We start from the raw sequence: 21,838 nt of genomic DNA on the forward strand, positions 1-21,838 counted from the left end.
CACTGCTGAAAGCACTGGCATATTATAATGTTACAGCTCACCAACTTGTCAATCACGTCACACACCTGTGCATGCGTGTATTTATGCAGATTGGCTGTATATGTGAGTCCTGTATTTAAACAGTTACTTTGTGGGTCAACATTTGAGTGGGTAGCTGTGCGTGTGTGTTTGGGTTATAACTTTTTTTTCATTTTTATGTTTATGTGTCCGGTGTCAGTCGAGCTCCCCCAGACTGTAAGACCTCCAGAGACAGAGAGGCTGATTTCACAGACACTTGAGGCTTAAGATGGGCTCTCCTAACTGGGCTCGCAGCTCCGGGCAGCCCTCGAGTGCTGCTGGGTCTCTGTGGGGCTGGGCAGCGTCGAGGCTACGCCTGGACTGGACAACAAGGTGAGTCACAGCATGAAATATATTTATTCATAGATTTGCTGTACCACTGATTTACAATGAGCCACTTATTTATAATGTAAACACGTGACTAGAAGTTGGTTTATTATCACTAAGAAGGGTCTGTGAAGTGTTTTCATTTAATTTCGACAGAACATATTAAACTCCAGTGTGGGTCATGTAAAGTATCAAAGTCAATTAACATGCAAATGGATTTTTTTTTTTTTTTTTTTTTTTTATTACGTTGAACTATAACTTTTTTTTTTCCTCATTCATTTTGTTATTTGCTGTTTTTATTGAAGTTAAACACTAGCAGGTTCTCACAATGTTTGAGAGTGTGATGTGCTTAAAGGTTCCGTCAAAATAAACCAGACAGTTTGCATTTAATCATGAATGATTATGCAATTTAACATGTAAAGAATAGCCATACTATTGAAAACCTCATTATATGCACGTGTAGAACATGGAGGAGTAAAAATAAGCTGTTTACTCAAAGCGTCTGAATGATGGAGCAGGAATCCTGAACTCAAAGTTTTGATCTAAAGGTTCTTTCAAGACGATGAAGAGATGCTGGTTCTGACCCAGAGTGATGAGCTGAACCGAACCTACACTGAGGACAACAGATTGCCCCTTGACAGTATCACAAGCAAAAATAATTTTGATGACATCAGGAGAAGCAGAACACCATCAAGAGGAAAGACCTCGGTTCTGACTCACAAACATGATCCAGATCCTGACGCGACGGGATCCACCAGCACCTTGTGGCAGGAGAGTCCAGCTTTTAAAGAAACAAGGGCTACTGTGATCTCAACCGGAACCAAGACCATCACCGTAACTTCAGCTGTTTCCACTGAAGACTCCCCGTGGTGGCTCGAAAACACCGGACGCTATGACAAAGAAAGGAGATCTTCTGAGCAAGCTGACAAGAGTAAGACTGAGGAGAACCGGAACCAGGGGAACAAGACGAGGTCCAACAGGCTGGCTGGGCTTCCGAGAGGGGATGTGATAAACCGGAGACTTTCTGAAGATGGAGAGGTGACGAGAGCAGCAGAGGAACCCTTGGAGGGAACTTCTCAGCTCTGTAGCAGCTTTGAAAAAGAGAGAACAAGCACCAGTTTGGTTACTCCGGCTCAGAGCTCAAGTACCGGCACCACGGCTCTGAATCCCTCTCCCACCATCACCACCTGGGAAGCCGGCTGGAATGTCACAAACGCCATACAGGTACGTTAATGAAGCACACATACACGGTCAGAAGGTTTATCCTTACATTAGAAAAAGAACACATTTGCACGGCAACAACACAGTGGTTGTCAAACTTTCTCTGTCCTTCAGAAGAAGAAATAAGTTCATGACCTTCAATCCCAAACTGATTCAATTTTTATCAATCATTAAAAGTACTGGTGAAAAAAACAAGTTAAAAAAAAGGTGCCAGGTGACTTTCGGGCTTTAATCTAGAGGACGACTACAAAGGTTTTTCCACATTTTAGCTTATTTAGCCCAGATAACATATAAATGAGGTCACTGCCAAACAACATCATAGTTGTTTTTTTTTAGACTTGTTTGAGGGAGACCATGTAAGTTGTGGACAAAAGCCTTGGCCACATGAACGCAATCTAACAATAAGAATGACTCATACAGCCATGAAAAGTGATCAGTGATGGTGAAATTAGTCACCTGTCTGCTTTGGGTCAAAGTTGTTCAATCATGACAAAGCCATCCAGTTGAGAAGTGTTGTTCCTCATTTCAGATTTTGAACCAGCTTTTGTACAGCAGTGTTTTTCTTTTAAGTACTAAAAACATTCACACAATCCTTTAAAAAAAAAAAAAAAAAAAAAAAAGTCCTCATGTTTGTCATCTAATAGCATAATTGCAGCTGCAAATGCATAATTTTTTTTTTTATTCAATTTCATCATGTCAAACCTCCCCTTCCTCCCAAACTTTCTAGGTCTCTCTTCCTCTCTTCTAAAAGACAAAGTGCAAAAATGTAAATACCAACTGCTTAGCTGGTGTTAAGCAGCACATTACATTCAAAACACATTAAGCACTAAGTGGGCTATTTAAATCGCTCCCATTGTGTTTTCATATTACTAAACAATTCTTTGTAGTCTTGCAGGCTGGTTGACAGACACCATCCAGTCTTCATAATCAAATTAAGCACGACTCAAATGGGTTGTTTTGTTTTTTTCAAAAAAGGAGAGAAAATCTCCCGGTCACGCTGTGTCCTTGTGGCAGTAATGCTAATAGCTTATTAGGCTGTAAATGCCGGGCCGTATTCACCCGCTGCACTCATGGAAATGTGTTCTTTCACTGAATGACTGTGGTGTAATTGAACAGTGTCACGGGGTCTGTAGAGAATATATTATGACATTAGGGCATCAATACAGTGCATGCATGCATGCATGCATGCATATATATATATATATATATATATATATATATATATATATATATATATATGTATATACACATACATACATACACACACACACACACACACACACACACACACACACACACACGTTGAAGACACATGCGTGCAGACTTGTTCCTTCGGGAATTGAGGTGAATTGACGTCAAATAGTTTTGTATGAGATTGCTGTAAACACACAGATTTTTTTTTTTTTTTTTTAATCACCATTAACGCTGTTGTTAGTTCACAAACTCGTATTAGTCCAACACACGATATTTAGTAGATAAACAAGTATTTTATGTGCTTGGTTTATTGATGCTCGTCGATCTATCTGAGTGCCAGGAGGTTTTCCGGTTCTCCTCAGCCTCGCCTCTTTTGGCACAGAAACTTGGTCTCTAATGAAAACTGAGCATGTGAAATATATATCCATTATACTGATTTGAACCGCCTATTCAAATCTATGACATTTACGATTATAACTACGACGCTTTCAGTTCTATAATTTGGCCCTAAAATTTGAATAGTTTCTATTTTACCATATTTTTCTGTAGCATGTTTTTGTCTTTTTTGCAAGTAAAACAGTATCAGCTACTTTTCAGCGCTGTTTGGTTGGTTAATGTTTTACAGTTTGGTCATTTCCTGCAGCACGTTTAAATCGGTAACTTTAACTAATTGAACGGCTCAGTAAATTCTTTTGTTTGAGGTTACGAACTCCGAGTAATAAGCATCGTGTCTTATGTTTAAACATCCATCAGTGACATATTCACAGATCCTGTTGTTTGGCTAACAGATGTCTTAATAATAATTTTTTTTTTAAAAAGAACAGTAGTTTTATCTCCTTTCAGAGCTAGAAAGAAAAAAAAGTATTTTCCTGTGATGGTTTATTGATGCCAATATAAATGACTTGTCTGCCAACTTAATAAAGTTTTTATTAGAGGGTAAATGTGCTGCCAAAAATGCAAAAAAACCAGCTCCAGCTCTCGAGGCTCGCGACTTGAGAATACTATGATTTCCAACCTGATTGTTAATGAGGCAGCTCCTGTTTGTGATGCAAGTCATCAGGAAATGAATGTCCCCATTTTATTTTGGAAAGATTGCTGACACAATCCCGTTTTTTTTTCTATTCTTTTGTGGTTGGTGATCGTGTTTGGACTAAAAGTATTGTAGGACATGTTTGATTTTAACCATCATTTTTAAAAATCAGTCCTGGATGACCCGAAGAAGCTACAAATTCCCAAATTTGAAAATGCTTTTCACAGCAAATGTTTGGTAGTTTTTACTTCCAAAATGTAAAATGCAAGTTTCCAGTTGTGAAAAACAATCATTTTTCAAGGTGAGCACATCTTGCACGTGTTGTTTGGACCCGCATATAGTAAAATAGTTCATTTAGAATGAACCAATTGATTAATGTGGAATATCGCTTATCACATTGGGATTTTCATCAGGATTGTCAACCTCATTATGGTACGGCACCCTATCAGAAACATGATAATCAGCAACAGAGGGCATAATATGAACAAATATTTTAACACATACAAGTCAGACACACCCCTTCATTGTTCCATTGAATTTAATAAAACAACGTAGATCAAAAAAAAAAAATCGTGGTGATAGGACTTTAACCAGGGTTTTAAAAATGGCAGAAATTGAGATATTTAAATGTTAAACCTGTCTGTTTCTGTTCACGTCAGCTCCACCTAATCTCGCCATGGTGGGGAAAAGACATTTTTCTGTCACTTTTTGTGAACGAGGCATGTGCTTGCATAAAACATTGTACGTGACCTGCGGGGCGGCAGTTGGAATCTTGCCCAGGGAGGTCCAGACAGGGCGCGGTGAACGTGCAATCATCTTTATTTTTTTCAGCATGTGCGTACCAAGATATCCCGGCTACTTGGTAGCCATTGTTGACTGTGTAAGATATGAGGAAGAGTATATGTGCTTGGGCAACATGCCTTTACGTGAGCAGATATTAAAGGCGTCTTGGGTGTCGGGATGAAGGCAAGAAAGTCTCATCTTCTTCATCTTCTTCATCTTCTTTCAAGCCAATCAGAGATTTCTTTCTTCCCTTTTGTGGTCGGAAGCTGCTTCAGGTTGTGCTCAGAGTAGCCAATGAGGAATTAGCTGGCCAAAACACAGAGAGAAAGACAAGTGTGGCGAGAGAGAGAGAGAGAGAGAGCGAGGGGAAGATGAAATCAGATACTTGAGCGTCAGATTTCTCTCAAACCGCTTTCATCCCCAGCAGCTCCATTTGAACATCAAAGCTCTATCAGCATACGCCTGACAGACACCAGTTACAAAATAGTAACTTGAAAGAGGGAAAATGTGCGCTTGTCTGTTTATGCATCCAGAGAGTGTGGTGTGTGTGTGTGTGTGTGTGTGTGTGTGTGTGTGTGTGTGTGTGCGTGCGTGCGTGTGTGTGTGTGTGTGTGTGTGTCATCTATGATGTGCCTCCTTAACTCTCGGCGAGTCTGCGAATCTCCATGTTTCAACATTCAAAACACAGCAACTCCATCAAAGTAGCTTGTTGTCTCCTCTGATCTCCCATCATCCCACCTCACGCTCTCGAGCAGTGACGCTGCACCTCTCCTTCCACCTGCTCTCCTCTCTGTGCCCTTCTCCTTCTCTCGTCTCTCGTTCTTTCACCTCCATCCCCTCTCCTCCTCCTCCTGTTCTTCCTGTTCCTCCTATTCCTCCTCCTCTTTCTCTCTCTCTGGCAGCCACTTTTCCATTTTCCCTTGGTGATGGGCCAAAGCTCGATTCTCCTCTTCCTTCTGCTCCTGCTGGTCTCCTGCATCCTCAGACTCTCCAGGCATCACGCCAAAACTCTCCTCTTTGCCTTCTCATCATCCAACCATGAACACTTCTTTCATCTCCTCTCTTCCTTTTCCTTTTCAGCCAACCTTATTCTTTGGTTTCCCCTTTAGGTTTGGGGATTTTTACATTTTATTTCTGACAGAAAATATGCACAAGATATGTGCACTGAGCATCCGGCAATGACTTTGACCAAGATTTGTAGACGTAGAGGTGTCACATGTGCCATCACACATCCATATATTTATATAATATGATATCTTCTTTAGAGGAACTACCAAACCTTAATATTATTCTATCGATTTTGGCTATTTACATCTTTCTACTTCCCACCTAATTTGATGTTGTATTTTGACTTGACTGAAAAGATTGTTGTATATTTTTCCATACAACTGTGACATAAATGCTGTACACTTTCCATTGTTTAATATACTGAAAAACCACAATCACAACCCACATTAAATATTAAATACTTTTTTTTTTTTTTTTTTTTTTTTTTTTTTTTTGGCAAATTCTAATATTCTCTGTTGCACATTGGTCCTAACCTCAGTTTCACATATTTAATGAACATGTGAAAAACAAAATCTCTAAAATTCTGTCAAATGTGAGGAAAATAATAGAAATTATGAAAATAAAAAGAGGAAACAGTGAGAAAGAGGAGGTAATGAGATGCAAATCAATCCAGAAATATCACGGTTACAAGATCTTTCTCAACCAATCAACTAGCAGGATTCCTTATGAGGCATCCTGGTCGTGTAATGTCTTGTTTTTCTTACCATCCTCTTGAACCAACCTTTTAATGTTCACTTTTTCCCTCTCTCGACTTCTGAAGGGTATCTTTGTGTTGGGTTTGCCCTTTGCTCTGGTTCAGTCGGGTTATGTGGGTCTGGTACTGCTGGTTCTGTCGGCCTGGGTCTGTAACCACACGGGAAGGACTCTGGTGGCCTGTTTATATGAAGAGGAACAAAGGTAGGGTCTCTATTACATTCTGTTCAATTAAGTTATATATTACATGCACTGCACTTTCCAAAGACTACTTGACTAATTCCATCCTGAAATGCTCATTTCATAAGTGGAATATGGTCTCAGTCTAAATTGAAAAATGCAATTTTCCTGCTGTGAAAACAAAACATTTTCAAGATGTGAAAACCTCTCGCACATATCAAATGAAACACTTTGCCAACAACACCACACACGTTGTTTATGGACTATATACAGTCTATGGGCACCACAGACTATATATATATATATTTTTTTTTAAAAATGGATGTAACCTCAGTGACATCACCCATAGATGACGAGTGGTTTTGAAGCTCAGTTCTGCTTGTCTCTGGCCGTCACCATCTTTGCAGTGTCTGACTCGGCATTACTCCCAGCTAATCCAAAAATGGGCAGAAATGTGGTGTGTGCACAGAGCCGAGTCGGGCCGAATGAAGCCTGGTTGCTCAAACCAGCGGGCAGATCACTAACCGTGATGGTACCCACCTGTCACTCGAAGCAGTCCAACTCTTAATTATACATAACTTAAAGCCCTAAAACAATTCAAATGGGTGAGGTATCAAATTTAAAAAAAAAAAAAGACAAAACAATTAAACTCCTGTACAGCTTTCATGAGTGGAAAAAGTAGCTGTTGAGAGCAAAATCATTTTTTTTCAGCTTGGTTGTAACCATGTTTATTTCTGCTGTTATGTTGGGGCCTTTCATCAGGGCTTAATATTTTAGCCCCGAGGTTGCCGATGGGGCCCTCCGTCTCCTTCTTCCTCTCCTATTGACGATGTATCAGTTAATAGTTTTTGACAAGTGAGCTTGTTCACTAAATAAAGAACCGTCCCCCCACTCAACTCTTTAGTGCTCTTTTGCTGCTGCTCATAATGACCCTGATAGAGATGTGTGCCACAACATGTCGGTCAATTTAAATACATATCGCCATGTAAAATAAAGGCATTTTAATTCTACACAAACACTACAGTTGTCCTTGGATCGTTCTGAAGGAGACTTTCATTGTTCATGTTTGATCTAGACCATATTCCACTCAATGAGCCCTTCACGAGAAGGAATAAGCACAATACACCTGAAGTATCCATAGAACACGCGTACAAAGACCCAGCAGTGCTTCTGCCGTCTTTACCACTTGACTGAGTTTGAGATTGTACGCTTCAAGGGAAAAAATTTAACTAAACTACAACATAGAGAGAAGAGAACATCCAGATACAGAAATATTTCATTCATTCAGATGAGCCTCAGAATAATACAATACTGGTCAAGCTAAAACGAAATGTGAATGTGCCGAGTTCTGTAACACTTAGTTAAGAGGGTGTTTGTATGTATTTCAGCAGCGGGTCTGGCTCGGTGTCAAAGGTCAGAGTGCGACACAGCTACCAGGACATTATGGAGGCCTGCTGCAAAGGACTGTGGCCAAACTGGTCGGGGGTGGTAGGATGGCTGGTCAATGTGGCTCAGGTAACTTTAGCCACACATTAAGTCTTAAAACTTTTCTTTAAAAAAATTTGAGATTTTTTTGCAATATTGTAATTTTTGAGAGTTCTTTTAAAAAAAAAAAAAAAACTTTATTTAAGCTGAATTGCATTGGAAAACAGTGATATTACATCATTCTGTGGATAATTACACTGGAAAACGTCATCCTCCTGAACTTTAGAGTTGGGAGTAATCTAGCTCTAACGTGATTTGCAATCACATCAGTAGAGTCAACAACATACAGTAAATATTTGAAGTCAAAATCTCTCTGTACTATTTTCCAGGTCATTGAACTGCTGATGACCTGCACCCTGTATCTGCTCGTCTCCACCAGCCTGATGTCTGACAGCCTGTCGGGGGCGGCTGTTCCCAGATCGGTGTGTTCGCTGGTGTCTCTGATGTTCCTCCTGCCCTGCCTGCTTCTGACTGATCTCAGACCAGTCTCCGCTCTCAGCCTGCTCTGCTCCCTGGCTCACATACTGATCAGGTGACGGGATAAAAGGAGGCAACACGGAGCAGCGAATGTCTCCAGGTTGACCGGCATCCCATGAAAAAAAAAAAACTCGCCAATCGTTTCACCAGTCTGCACAATATGTTCTCATTCTCGCTGTTGTGATCGTGTTGCAGCTGCTGCTGGTTAAAGCTGTCGGCTCTCACCTGCCACACGTCGCCATCGCTGGTTGTTTGATTTATTTCTAATGCCAGGTGCCTCGCAGGAGACAAGAAACACAGAGCTGCAGGGGCGGAGGTTGTCTGGCTGCTAGAGCTCTTAAAGCTGGCTAATCTCTCTGAGTTTTTTGGGGACTATTAATTCCTGTGCACATACATATCACCTCTCACTTCAGTCTCTGATACTGTAATTCAAAACCTATGCAGAGAAATATAGAAGATTTAGTTTGGGCCGCTCCTTCGGTCTCTGTTGGATTAATTCGCCCTCAGGAGCAGAGGTTCAAACGCCAAATAAAAACATGGAGACACCATTTGTTGTGGTGAGCAGATGGCCAAATTTGTTGTGTGAACGTCATCCTCATCATATCAAAAATAGATGCATTAATGAGCAGTTGATCACTGACATGTGCTCACATTCGTCATTGGAGTTACTTTTTGTCTCAGGTTATATTAAATTGAGCCACAGTTTAGGGATTCATGGCAAAGTTTTTGGTTTAATTTATTCTGATTGCGTGGTTCGATTTCACATCATGTTTTATTGATAAAATATAAAATTATTGTCCCTTAAAATACACGCATCTCCATAACATAAACCTTTCATAAGTGAAGAATATAAACAGCTTTGTTTTCACCTTTGTTAAAATACATTTCCTAGCCAGATAATTTGGTATTGACATGGTTTATTTTAAAAATGTCCAAAACTATATTGTAAATTTGGAGACTAATTTATTGTACCATTATTAATTACTGCTTTAATTTGTCTTCCTTTTATAACTTTTTTGTTTTTCTTTTGTTGTTCTTTATTACTGAAAGTGAAAAATGCAACTGTCCTATGCAAGTAAATGCTGAATTAATAAATGAAATGGTTATTTTCACATTCATTTACCTTCTTCTCATGTTTTTTCCCCCCTCCTCCCTGTCAGCCTGTTGGTCATGCTGTACTGTCTGAGTCGGGCCAGCAGCTGGTCTTGGTCCTCTCTGTCTCTGTCTGTGGACCCAGAGGACTTCACCGTCTCGGTGGGCGTCATCATCTTCTCCTACACCTCGCAGATCTTCCTCCCTCCACTAGAGAGCAGTATGGAGGATAGGGGGCAGTTTAATGCCATGCTGGGATGGACCCACGGAGCTGCATGCATCATGAAAACTATGTTTTCTTTACTGGTTAGTGGCTAATGGATGAAAATAGATTTCACGTTTATGCTTTTCCAACTTACAGTAGTTTCTATACATGACAACTTCCAGAAGGAACATGTCAAGGATGAGTTTAAAAAAAAACGCACAAAAGGTGATTTTTGCAGTCGCACTAACATACGAGTTTGCATTGACAGCTCCTGTAGTCTTACAGCTTCTCATTTACACTATTTAATAATTTTGTAATAGTCAAAAAGCCTCAAATGTTACAAAAAAAACCAAAATTAGTCTAATTGGTTCAACCTTGATCTTAATTAAAGGTTGGAAGAAGGAACACACAAGTGGAATGACTGATTGACTCATTCTATTGATTGTCTCCTTCCTCCATTAGGCGGTGTTGACGTGGGGGGCAGAGATCAGGGAGGTCATCACCGACAACCTACCCTCTGACCTTCGACCTCTAGTCAACCTGTGTCTGCTGGCCAAAGCCCTGTTGTCCTACCCTCTGCCGTTCTACTCTGCAGCTGAAATATTGCAGACCTGCGTGCTTCGAGGTGAAAAACCTCCTCAACATCAAAACCACTGACCTCACCCAAAGCAGCGTCCCCATACACAAACTAAAATATCCATTGGATCACTTAATGAGTGTAAAAAAAATAACTCAGATTTCAAATTTGGGTGTGACGTGAAGTGAATCAATTCGATGTTAAGGCTTCCGCCGTCAAGTTAAACTGGAACAAGATAATGACTTGGCCCAGAGTTCACAAGTAGTGTTATACGGTCAGTGTGCAGGAGGTCCAGGTACAGGTGATTCAACCAAAGATGGGCATTGTTTACCTTCTATTAAAGGTGAGGTTGTAGCCCACTGAGCACCACCCATGTTATCATCTGCTGTCCACCTTTGACACCTACTGCCAACATTACGGTTCCAAAGAAACAATATTTTTTACCTGAAATAACGTGGAAATATGACGAAATGTAACTAGCAACAGGAAAGTGGAGAGACAAGACAACAGTTGCGCTTTACTTACCTGGCGATGACATCACACCCGAGCTGACGGAAATTCCGGGTTTGCCATTGTTAGTTTAGCAGTCGATAACAACGTCTTAAACAGCAACGCAACACGTCCACAGGTCGTAGAAACTGCTTAGTCCTGTGAGACTGTACGATTGACTTAAAGAGACCCAAAATAAGGCGGGAGTTCTTATACACAGCATTTTTACTGCTTTCATTGCTGTTGATGTGTAGAGCGACCTATTGATTTTTTTTAGGGTCGGGGTTTGTGAGATTCTTGAGACTTTCTAAGTCTGAAATCAAACTTCAGGGGGCATTTAAGATTAAATCTTCCAGTAGGAACTCCAAAAGTGCGACTTTTCCGTTTAAAGTGAACACGCCATTTCTGCAAACACACACACACACACACACACACGCGCGGACTGATTGGTTGATGAGACACACGTGGGTACGAAAACTGGCCGGAAGTAAAGTAACCAAAAAAAGGTGAGTGATTACAAAATAAAACAGGAACAAACTAAAAAAAAAAAAAAGTGGCTTCATTTACTAAATGACCTGAGAACAGGTAGACTATTTAAATTACTGAGCAACATAAGTTCGACACAGCAGCAGAGAACATACTGCCACTAAAACAAAGAGTAACACTTATTGTGAGAGGACATCAGTATAGCTCACTACTGACGTAAATGTAACATCAAAAGATAATCAGTTCGTAATAAAATGCTGATTATAAAAGATCCACTTGAAATTAAGATAAATAAAGCTTATAAAATAAAACCTTACAAATTAGGTCAAAATTAACCCATGTGTTGACTGTCAACACATTGGTCCCCACTGCTGAACTTTTCATAGTTGACTGTCAACAGTCATGAAGTCATCTGATTATGACTTGTGATGTAATGATTATTGGTGAGCAGTTTCTTTTCGCAAAATGGACAAAAAGCTGAGTCTGTCCTATATAGTGTTTTTTTTTTTTTTTTTTAAAGCTGTCAGTTGTCAGTTCCTATTTTACATAATGTTACTTAATTTCTACAAATTCCATATTAATAAAATTAGGTCATAATATACACACAAATATGATCTCATGGTTGTAAACACGGAAGCTGATGAAACCACACTACAAATGCAAAAGGAAAGCGATGAGTCAGAACATTGCGACCTATTAATAAAAGTTGCTTGCACGTCAACACAAACTGCCCCCACCAACTGAATTTCCCCACTGTGGGATTAATAAAGTCCAAGTCTAACACTTCTGTGCATCTTCCCAATTTCTCTGCTTCGATCTCTGTCCAGATGCTGCCGTCTCGTCTTACTCCAAACACAGAGGTCGAGGCGTGTCTCGTCCAGCCCTGGTGGTCCGCGGCGGCCTGTTGATGACATCATACCTACTGGCCCTGCTGGTGCCCAGGTTCTCCCTGCTGATGGGTTTGACTGGCAGCGTGACCGGGGCGGCGATGACACTCATACTGCCGTGTCTGTTTCACCTCAGACTGCAGTGGGGGAGCCTCACTGTCAGGGACCGGCTGATAGATGCGGGTATACTGAGTCTGGGGGTCATCTGTAGCATTTCTGGTGTGATTTGTTCTGTGAAAAGACTGGTGGAGGGACTGTAGGCGGGGCAGATGGCCGGATGGATAGAGAAGTATGGGAATAGGTCAGGTTGGCCACATCAGAGGCTCAGAGTGTAGGAGTTAGATGGATCAATTGGCAGAAATGGAATAGAATATTCGTAATGATGTTTTCATTCGCGTTTAACCACCTGAAACGGAAAATCATTGTCCTCTAGAGAAACGGGTCTTCTTCCACGGAGAGTTCCTGGGGGGGGAGGTGAGGGGTGTCCAGTTGACTGCACTCTGCAATCTCACCTGTAAATGCCACTGCTCTGAAATTTCTCTTTTGCAGATAAATATATAATATAAGATATAAGATATCAGGGAAAGTTTACACCACGTTTCTCCTCAACCGTACATAATACTGTAAAAAGCACAAAAATGCAGGGTGTTTTCATAAAAACTTCTCTGTTTGGCTCGTCTGAAAATGTAGAATTAGTAAGGGTGGAATTTTTTTTATTTTTTTTTCTGTTTTATATAATAAAATATAAATTATATATTAAAAAAAAATGTAAATATTAATAATACCGGGAGAATTTTTTTTGAAATGAACAATAACATTTAACTAATATGACTGAAAAGTAATACAGTTAAATCAAAAGTGACAGAAGACTTGTCTGCGGTCAAGGGAGCAAAAAGGTCAACTTAAAATACAGCTGAAAGAGATATTGTGAACAAACTCCGGTTTGAGTTGATAAGTCAACATCTGGAGAAGTTTTAATGTAACGAGTTAGCACAAGGTCTAAAGCACAATTCAAAGGACTGAGGTGATCCCTGGCGTGATTTATTATTGAAAAAGATAAATACAAATGTTAAGACTCACAGTGAATGAGTGAGATAAGACAAGATGAATGGAAGCAGAGTGCACAAAATCAGGTAGAGATGCTTTTTTTTTTATACAAAGAAGATACGTAACAAAGGATACTGAAGAGAAATCTTACAATCTCATATTTCCTTCGTATATTGTAATTTTTTTCTGTTGAATTGGTGTGAATAAAATTCTGTTTCACCATGGATGAATTGAATCATTCGCCATCGGAAACAAAAAGATATTTGCACAATCCCAACAACTCAAGGTTGTATCGCCGATGAACAACGAAGACTCTGCTATTCAAACTGTTCTATTGTCATTTCTGAGGTCAAGAACATCTTTGCACTTGACAAGTATTGAATGATGAACAACAACACGTTTGTCATTTTCCCTCCATATACCGAACATTGTGAGGAAAATAGCACGCCGTGGGAATACTTAGAGTAAAACCCCGTAGTTACCATGGTAAACATGCGAGTGCTATGAATTAATCAACAACACAAAACGAAAGCCTGTGTGACAACCCCACGCTTCTTATGGATTCACCTGTCAGTACCGGAGATATGATGTTAAAGTATGAACCTTATCTTTGTCGTGAAAATTATCTCATTAACCTTTCATGGAAGTAAACATTAAAAACTACGGCTTATCTACTTCTCCTTTGGGCTGCGGAACGGTGACTGATGTTTGTCTAATCTAATAAATTTGTAATGTTCAAATAAGGGAATCTCTATGTGTGTGTGTGTGTGTGTGTGTGTGTCCTTACAGGTGGGACTGATTCAGGCTCTGGTTTGGCGTTTGTTTATGTGCTTGCAATGCATTGTGGAAACAAACTAGGGTAGAAAAGACAAGAAATGCAAAGGAAACTAAGACAGTTTCATTTTTCGCACTGTTAAAAAATATCTACTGAATGAAAATATGGAAAACAAACAGGGAAAAAGATAAGACTGAAAAAACAAGAGAACCGAATGAGAGATGAAGTAAAGAAGGTCAGCAGAAAGAGAAACTTGGAGAGGAGAGAGACAAGTTTTTAGTTTTTCTTGTTGTGGTTTTATGTAACTTTGGACAATTCAAGCATTTATAAGAACTCTATTCCTTGTCAGACATGTAAACACACACTCAAGCAGACGCACATCAAGAGCGCCTGCTGCTGCAATACAGTAACCTTTCAAAATGTAGTGACACAGATCATCTCCTGCAATGTTTTTTCAGACAAAAAAATTGTCTCTAAAAGCAGCGTGGATTTGCATATCTAGCCTATGGACTTCAATTAAAGTTTTTATCACATAAAGGAGCGAGTACGACAGGCAGTTTGACAAAGAGAAGGAGGGGGATGTTAAAAGCAGCAAAAACAACAGGAAACCTGAGACCAAATCTCTTTTGTTGTCACTCTATGAAGGCCTGAATTGCCAAAAAGGCACAACTTACCACATTTAACCCGCATTTAACCTGATTATCAGTGATACAGCACTCAATAAAAAAAAGAATCAATTAGGATACGATTGTATAAACTTTAAAGGGCCATTTTAGCATCATCAAAGCCATGAATTTAGTTGTCTGAGTGGAATTTCAGCACCAAACACATTTCAGAATTTAGTATAAAATAACTCAATATAAACAGAAAATGGCCATGTTTATATCAGAAGACATGACAATTTGTTCATTGCTACCATTTACCATGTGCAGAATAATAATAAAGTGTCTGTTTCCTCACATGTTTTTCTGTCCCTTTCTTTCTTTTCTTCCTTCCCTCTTCCAGTTTTTCCACTTTTGTGCTTCTTTTTTTTTTTTCTTTTCCAGGTTTACAGTTACAAACCGTCTACCTTCTCACGTTACCACTTCATTCTACCTTAAGACTCACACACTCACACACATACAGCTGACAGGGTGACAAGATCTTTAAGCCATCACACCTGTCACATCCACACAGGCGTGTCGTTATAATACTCGTGTGTGTGTGTGTGTGTGTGTGTGTGTGTGTGCGTGTGCGTGTGTGCGTGTGTGTGTGTGTCTAGACAGCACAGTTGAGGTCAGTTTCATATGGTGATGTGGCATGTACACCGCCAGTCAGTCTGTCAGGTGTCAGGCCCCCACCGACCGTCGAAAGGAAGTGACAGATTCACACAGTGGATGTCAGCTCACACATCCTCCACACCTCAGCCAACTCTTTTTGTAATTTATATAATTGTAATAAGTGCAAGCAAATTGGTCCACTGAATGAAAAGTACATGGGGTCCAACACTGCTTACTTGGATGTAAGCTGTCAGTGAGCAGTAAATGTGAAATGCTGTGCAAACCCTTGCTTGCAAGAAATGTCTTGACAAAATTTGATGACAGTCCATTCATCCACACTCCAAAATAAAAGTGGTGGAAGGAGTGAGTAGTGGTGTCATCTCTGGAGCAATGGTGCCAGCATGACATCGACAATAACCTGACCAAATATTTTCTTTTTATGTGTGCAGCTGACCTTTACGTTGACCATCAACTATAATCTGATGGGAATTTCCTTGGAGTCATCTTTTTTTTTTTTTTTTTTTAATTAACTACAAACGTTGGCAGGGAAAAGGTGTGTTTTCACAAAGTCAAAAACTCTTCAGTCTTTTGAACTGATTACAAAATATTGATATGCCCAGAACTTATTTATGTGCTGTACTGAAAACAGCATTAAACTACAAACAAAAACCAACAACAACTTTTCTAAAAGCCACATAAAATGAACCAATGTCCCTGCTGTGCTGATAGCTTGGTGACCTCTGGGTCTATTGATTTATCATAAAGGAGACCTAATATCTTGTTATCGGTCTTTGCTGCAGTCGTCCCTAAAATTGTATCCAATGTACCTGGCCCTGTGCTTTCCAATGATAAATGACACTATTCTTATGCTGGGATTTTGCCATATCTTTTGGTTTATTCAGTCCTACAAAACAGTAATTGGAGAGCTGCGTGTATTGTGTGGCCCACCATTCCTCCAAAGCCCTCCATACGTACCCCCATAAAAGGTCCAGTGAAATAAATACATGCTCGGCAGTATTACTTTTTTTTTTATTACTTTATTTCCTTTATTTTGAAATCACAAATTGCTGACTACTTTTTCCATCGAGCCAACGGTAAAAGTTACACAAGGCGTCTAATTTGTTTTAAAACAGCGTTTTGCATTATGACTAAAAAAGAAACGGAAAACCCTGTCGTCAAGTCGAGAAGTCATCCAACAGAACAGATGTGTGTGCTGGTCGTGAATTTCCACGGAAGTCAATTCAAAATTATGAAGATACCTGCTGGCTCGGGGTTAGCGTGCCAATAAGGCTTCTCGCCTGCTGGCTCAGCATTCCTTCTTCCTGTGGTCGGTGGCGCACACCGTGTCTGTGTAATGATGTCCAAGATATAGAAATTAATACACAGAATTTTGTTTTGAACATGTGACTGTGTTTTCATTAAACCTCATAGATCATGATGTGGTGAAGCATGTAAACCGTTTTGTGCAATTTTTTTTCCCAATTTAGTCTATTTGTCATAGCCTATCTTTGCATCCCAATATTCACATTACCATACTATTTAGTATGTCAGAAAAAGATTTAGCATGTCCCAATACATAGAATGGGAAATATTGTATGCGTAAGTACCAGGATGTCCAACTACGTCCGGTCGTATTTTGCAGTGTTCATGCCAGTTTGCTTCTCTGGCTGTTCTGACCCACAACAGAGAGTTGTGACGAAAGGCTGTGGTTGTGAATGAAGGTGTAGACGAAAGGTTGTGAATGAAGGTGTAGACAAAAGGCTGTGTTTGTAAATGAGAGTGAGAGTACTGTGCCAAAACCAAAAGGTCACAGGAGGGGGTCTGCAACCTGTGGGGTCACATACTGTTGTTCTTTGAGGCATAAACAGGAACAGACTGCTGTCTGGAGGACTCCAGGATGTGAAGGAAGACAACCACCACCTCCTCCAACCAACAAAGGATACATCAATACACATGACTTTTTGGTGGAAGACAACCACCACCTCCTCCAACCAACAAAGGATACATCAATACACATGACTTTTTGGTGGAAGACAACCACCACCACCTCCAACCAACAAAGGATACATCAATACACATGACTTTTTGGTGTCTGTACTATAAGAAGACTGGGTGAGGGAAAGTCAGGAGCTCAGACTTCGTGAACTGACACATACTCTGTTGCGGTCAGGGAAACATAGTCTGGACCCAGAGCTCTGTAAACTGATTATTCTGCTGCTGTTAAATAAATATCTTGGAGTCTGACATCTTCTCCTATTGCCTCATTAAAGAACACGCAGGACTGGGGGCTGACACATATTGGCTTTGTACTAGCATGAGCCCAAGTCCAACAGAAGAAGAAGAAGAAGAAGAAGAAGAATTATAAAGAAGTGGAACGTTAACTGCGGCACTATTTAGCTATACCAGGAAATATAGAAACATCTGACTTTCCAACACAGGTCAAGTCACTCAAAATGGCTCCAAATATTCGAATAAGACTGACATGCTTCTTATCAATTTGTACAGACCCACGGAAGAGCCTCAGGAGCAACGTCACCCAGCCGTGCTTCACCTTTATCAGCACCGGGCTTATACCGCCGGGGGCATGGAGAGTTTTCCAAGACATCTTCACCTGCCTGGCAAAGAAAGTCAAGCACTCCTGCTGGAACTGAATGCAACAAAGAGGAGAGGAGGTGAGTAAAGAGGTGAGAAGGAGCGGATATGACAGAGAGGAGAATGCAAAAAGAGAGAGTGAAAGAGACAGAGACAGACGGAGAGATCAAAAGGTGAAGATGGAGACCAAGATTGTCGGTGAGAAAGCGAGGGAGAAGTAGTGTAGTAAAGTGAATTAGCTCCAGTGGATAAGGAGCTCTTTGCTGGCTGCCAATTTTGCTAATCCTCCTAAACATCTGGCTGGCAAAGACACCGCGTGTGTGTGTGTGTGTGTGTGTGTGTGTGTGTGTGTGTGTGTGTGTGTATGTGGGAGTGCCATTGAAGGGCTGCGCGCACACGTGTGTGTGTGTGTGTGTGTGTGTGTGTGTGTGTGTGTGTGCGCGTGTGTGTGTGTGAGCGGTTGGTTGAATTCGTGTGAATATCAGGTCTGCTCTGATCGTACGTCGGTGCAGGCGCCCGTACATCCTGTGTGGGTGCGCTCATGTGAATGTATGTATGTGTGCATGTCTTTGTTATAAAGCTGCTTTCAGGGCAATGAAATGAACACTCCAACCAACCCACTGCTCCATTGCCTCAGTTTGGTGAATTATTTTTGTTGTCTATCTCCCGTTAGACCTACATTTACATCACAGTTGGAAGTTTTGAAGCTTTACTGACGTCTTTGTTTTGGAAACCGGTTGCATGTCAAGGAAAGAAATGAATAAAGGTAAAAAAATAAATTAAAAAAAAAACGTTACTGCTTGCTGTATTAGGTTCGAGCAAGCGCGCGTGTGTATCCAAGTGGATTACGGGTACCCGTGAATGTGGGTTCAGATAAAAAAAAAAAAGTTATTGTATTTGTAGACTAGCCCCTGTTTTATTTCATTTAATTTATATAGATAGCACAAAATCACAACCCAAGTAGCAACAGTAGTGAGCTCAATACCTCGCTTAAGTTATTCAGAGAAAGTTGAAGTCTTCGGGGCTTCGCTGCCTTCGTGTTGTCACCCAGCCGACCTGACTCCTCGACTGCTGGGGACCTTCCGGGGGATGGCTAACAGGGGCTAAGTCGGCTCAGCACACGCCGCCCACTGGGGCCCGATTAGCTACCGCAGCGACTGCAGTTGTTCTGAAGAAAGAATTCTGTTAAAATGCTGCGAAAAGTCTACATTTTTTTTTTTTTTTTTTTTTTTTTTTTAAATACCACGATCGCTAAGGAGACAGACACACTGAGCAGGAGAGGGAAGAGTCATAAAAAAACAGAAAAAAAAGTCGATAATTTAAAAAAAACTTGATAATTATTATATCCGTATGCAGTAAAGAGTAGAACGTGGCAGAAGCAGTTCACCGCCAACAGAAGGCTAGTTGATGATGGTGGGATTGTATTAAACAAATTAATAATCTCAGGCACGGTGCCTATTCAAGAGCTAGAAAACTATTCCAATCTGTTGTAGAAGAGATTTTTTTTTGTGTGTGTGTGTGTGTTAATTCTCTGAATATTCCAGAGCTGTACATTGTGGGCTCAGACAGGCCACAGATGGTGCAATTCTGTGTAACATGTCAGATGGAGTACCTTGAAATTGGAGCAAATGCAAGCAGGTCAGGACCGGGCTAATATGGCCATCCTTTTCAGTCCAGACTCACAGAACTTCTCAGAACTGTATTTTAGGGAAGCTGCACTTAAATCATTGTCAGGGACTGGATACAGATACATCAAGGTCGAGTTTAAGTTTAGCACACGTTCAATACATCTGGGATGAATGTTGCAAATATTTCACGTAGTGAAGATCACCGCTTTAATGCTCCGCGATAAAGAGGGCCATTATAATTCTCAAAAATGATTGTGAGTTGTTTGTTCAATCTACTTTAAATGTGCATATTTGTCCTTTTTTTTTGTGGGTATACTCTACTTCCACTTTGATGGCAAAAATTACTGAATGGCTTCTTCTTTATTTTGCCATTTTAAGTAGGTGTTTGTGGTTTTATTTCTTTGTTTTCTGTCACTTCATTTCAGTGCCAAGCTCTCCAAATATGAAGATTGCAAAGTGCTTAACAAAGAGCAAGATACATTAAGTTGTCAGCTTTAAGTGAATATACTCATCACCATTAACTTTACTCCAGTTTTACAGTACATATTTCACATAATTATGGAAAACCTGCTGGTTTAGAGGGAATATATTAAACTAAAGGGATCTAGTGCATAGGTGGGCCTGTGAGCACTCAACTTGGCCTGCACATTATAATAAAACCACTTTGGTCAGCTGGTGCTGTCATAAATATTAACGACTTATGGGCAGTCCTACAAGTCTATCAGTGCTGTACTCGCTCATTCATCAGACCAACTCATCTGCAAATCCATCCTTGGCAAGACTCCGCTTTATCTGAGCCCACCAGTCCACATCTCCACCAGCTCCAGCAACCCCCACCCCACACCCCGCCCTCCTCCTCCCGTGCTCTCCTCCTCCCTGAAGCTCACACCTTCTTTGGCTGTAACCCACTCCACTGTGCAGCTGCCAGCAAACGCAATGCGTTCCAAAATCCCCAAAATTGATCTTTTCATCCCAGCCATTTCCTTTAAAAATAAGCTTGTCAAAACACTTTCTGGTTCCTGCACCTGCTGCCTTTTCTTTCTTTTTTTTTTTTTTACATTTCAAGACCATGCAAGCTTTTTCTTTCTCTACACGTTGTTCTTTGATTGTTAACTGCCTTCTTAACTGTATATTGGACTTTCATCCACAGCCAAAAGCATCTGTTTTTTTTCCCTCGTAATGACTTGATCTTCGCTTTGTCCAGGCCTCTACGTAAAAGAACGTGTGCCCCGCTAACATACAAGGTTAAACAAACATAAATAATGAAATAATGGTATTGCATCACTGGCCATAGCCACATAATGAAAGCATTATGATAATTAAACATCCTAATAAGCCCAGGTCAAATTTAATCTCTTTGAGCTTGGGGTCAGCAGATGTGGAGGATGCCTCATCATAGAAATGCCACCACTAGAATCAACCAAACCCTTTTGTGTCTGGTGAACAGCGAATATTCAGGTCTCGTTTAAACATCCAACCCAGTTTGACCATGATTGTTTTTCATTGAGCACTATACTTTACTTTCATTTCCTTCATAAAGCCAGTGTGAATGCTGGTGCTGCTCCTGTATTTGTAATTTGTTTCCCAACATCCACAAACATTACCTTCAAAAATCCCATTTCTATTTTGTTTTTACTTGTTTTTTTCCATTCTCATTGTCTTTCACCCATTCGGATTGTTTATCAATTTCATTCAAAGAATGTCGATTGCATTCCGATTCTGAGAAACTGTCAGAATAGTAGAAGTGACACGTGTAGATTTTCAAGGTAAAACGTGAAAGACGGTTACAGGCTTTACGGGCAGATACAAATCTGCTTTGTCCCTATTAAAAAGTAACTATTGTTTCGGGTTTAAGTTCAGCACCAACAGGTTGTTTCCCTCACAAGCTAACGTGACCTTTTCTTTGTCTGATTCTCACTGGCAACAGTGCAAGGTGGGATTTAATCCACCACTCCTGAGTTCAGCTAATTCAACTGACAGTTGAATCACAGTGAAGCTGCACCTGCAGTCAGGTGTGATTCACCTGTTCCAGCAGAAAACAGCCTATTTGACTTGTTCTACCTGCGACTGTGAATGAAGTGCATTTTCGTCAGAACAAACCTCCGTCTGCCTCCACCTCCTCCGTGCGACTGGACTCTGAGTGAACTCTGGTTCCTGTTTCAGTGTCTCTGCTGCTGGATGCTCGTCAGCATTCAAGATGGTCCAGTGGGGACGAACGCCACTTCACAGCAGCGAATGACAACTCGAAGACGGGAGTTCCAATCTCACTGAAAGTATTTCCCAAAC

General features: G+C 40.5%; 1 protein-coding gene across 1 annotated transcript; it reads left to right on the forward strand.

Annotated features, from left to right (window-relative positions):
• The first annotated feature begins 286 nt into the window (after positions 1-286).
• On the forward strand, positions 287-12,511 carry LOC138205505 (vesicular inhibitory amino acid transporter-like). Its single transcript, XM_069161522.1, has 8 exons — positions 287-390; positions 933-1,608; positions 6,441-6,577; positions 7,945-8,068; positions 8,368-8,570; positions 9,676-9,913; positions 10,275-10,437; positions 12,192-12,511. The coding sequence occupies exons 1-8, from the start codon at positions 287-289 to the stop codon at positions 12,509-12,511; spliced, it is 1,965 nt and encodes a 654-aa protein (XP_069017623.1).
• The last annotated feature ends 9,327 nt before the right edge of the window (positions 12,512-21,838 follow it).

Source organism: Embiotoca jacksoni, unplaced genomic scaffold (assembly GCF_022577435.1).
Source record: "Embiotoca jacksoni isolate LCO1_2020_lvr unplaced genomic scaffold, fEmbJac1.0.p SCAF_29, whole genome shotgun sequence".
NCBI classification, from domain to species: domain Eukaryota; kingdom Metazoa; phylum Chordata; class Actinopteri; family Embiotocidae; genus Embiotoca; species Embiotoca jacksoni.

Bases quoted from the DNA above. Each gene is read 5' to 3' on its own strand.
- LOC138205505 (XM_069161522.1), top strand. From the start codon at position 287: ATGGGCTCTCCTAACTGGGCTCGCAGCTCCGGGCAGCCCTCGAGTGCT. The intron at 1,609-6,440 runs GTACGTTAATGA...CGACTTCTGAAG, and splicing joins ATGTCACAAACGCCATACAG to GGTATCTTTGTGTTGGGTTT. The intron at 6,578-7,944 runs GTAGGGTCTCTA...GTATTTCAGCAG, and splicing joins TTATATGAAGAGGAACAAAG to CGGGTCTGGCTCGGTGTCAA.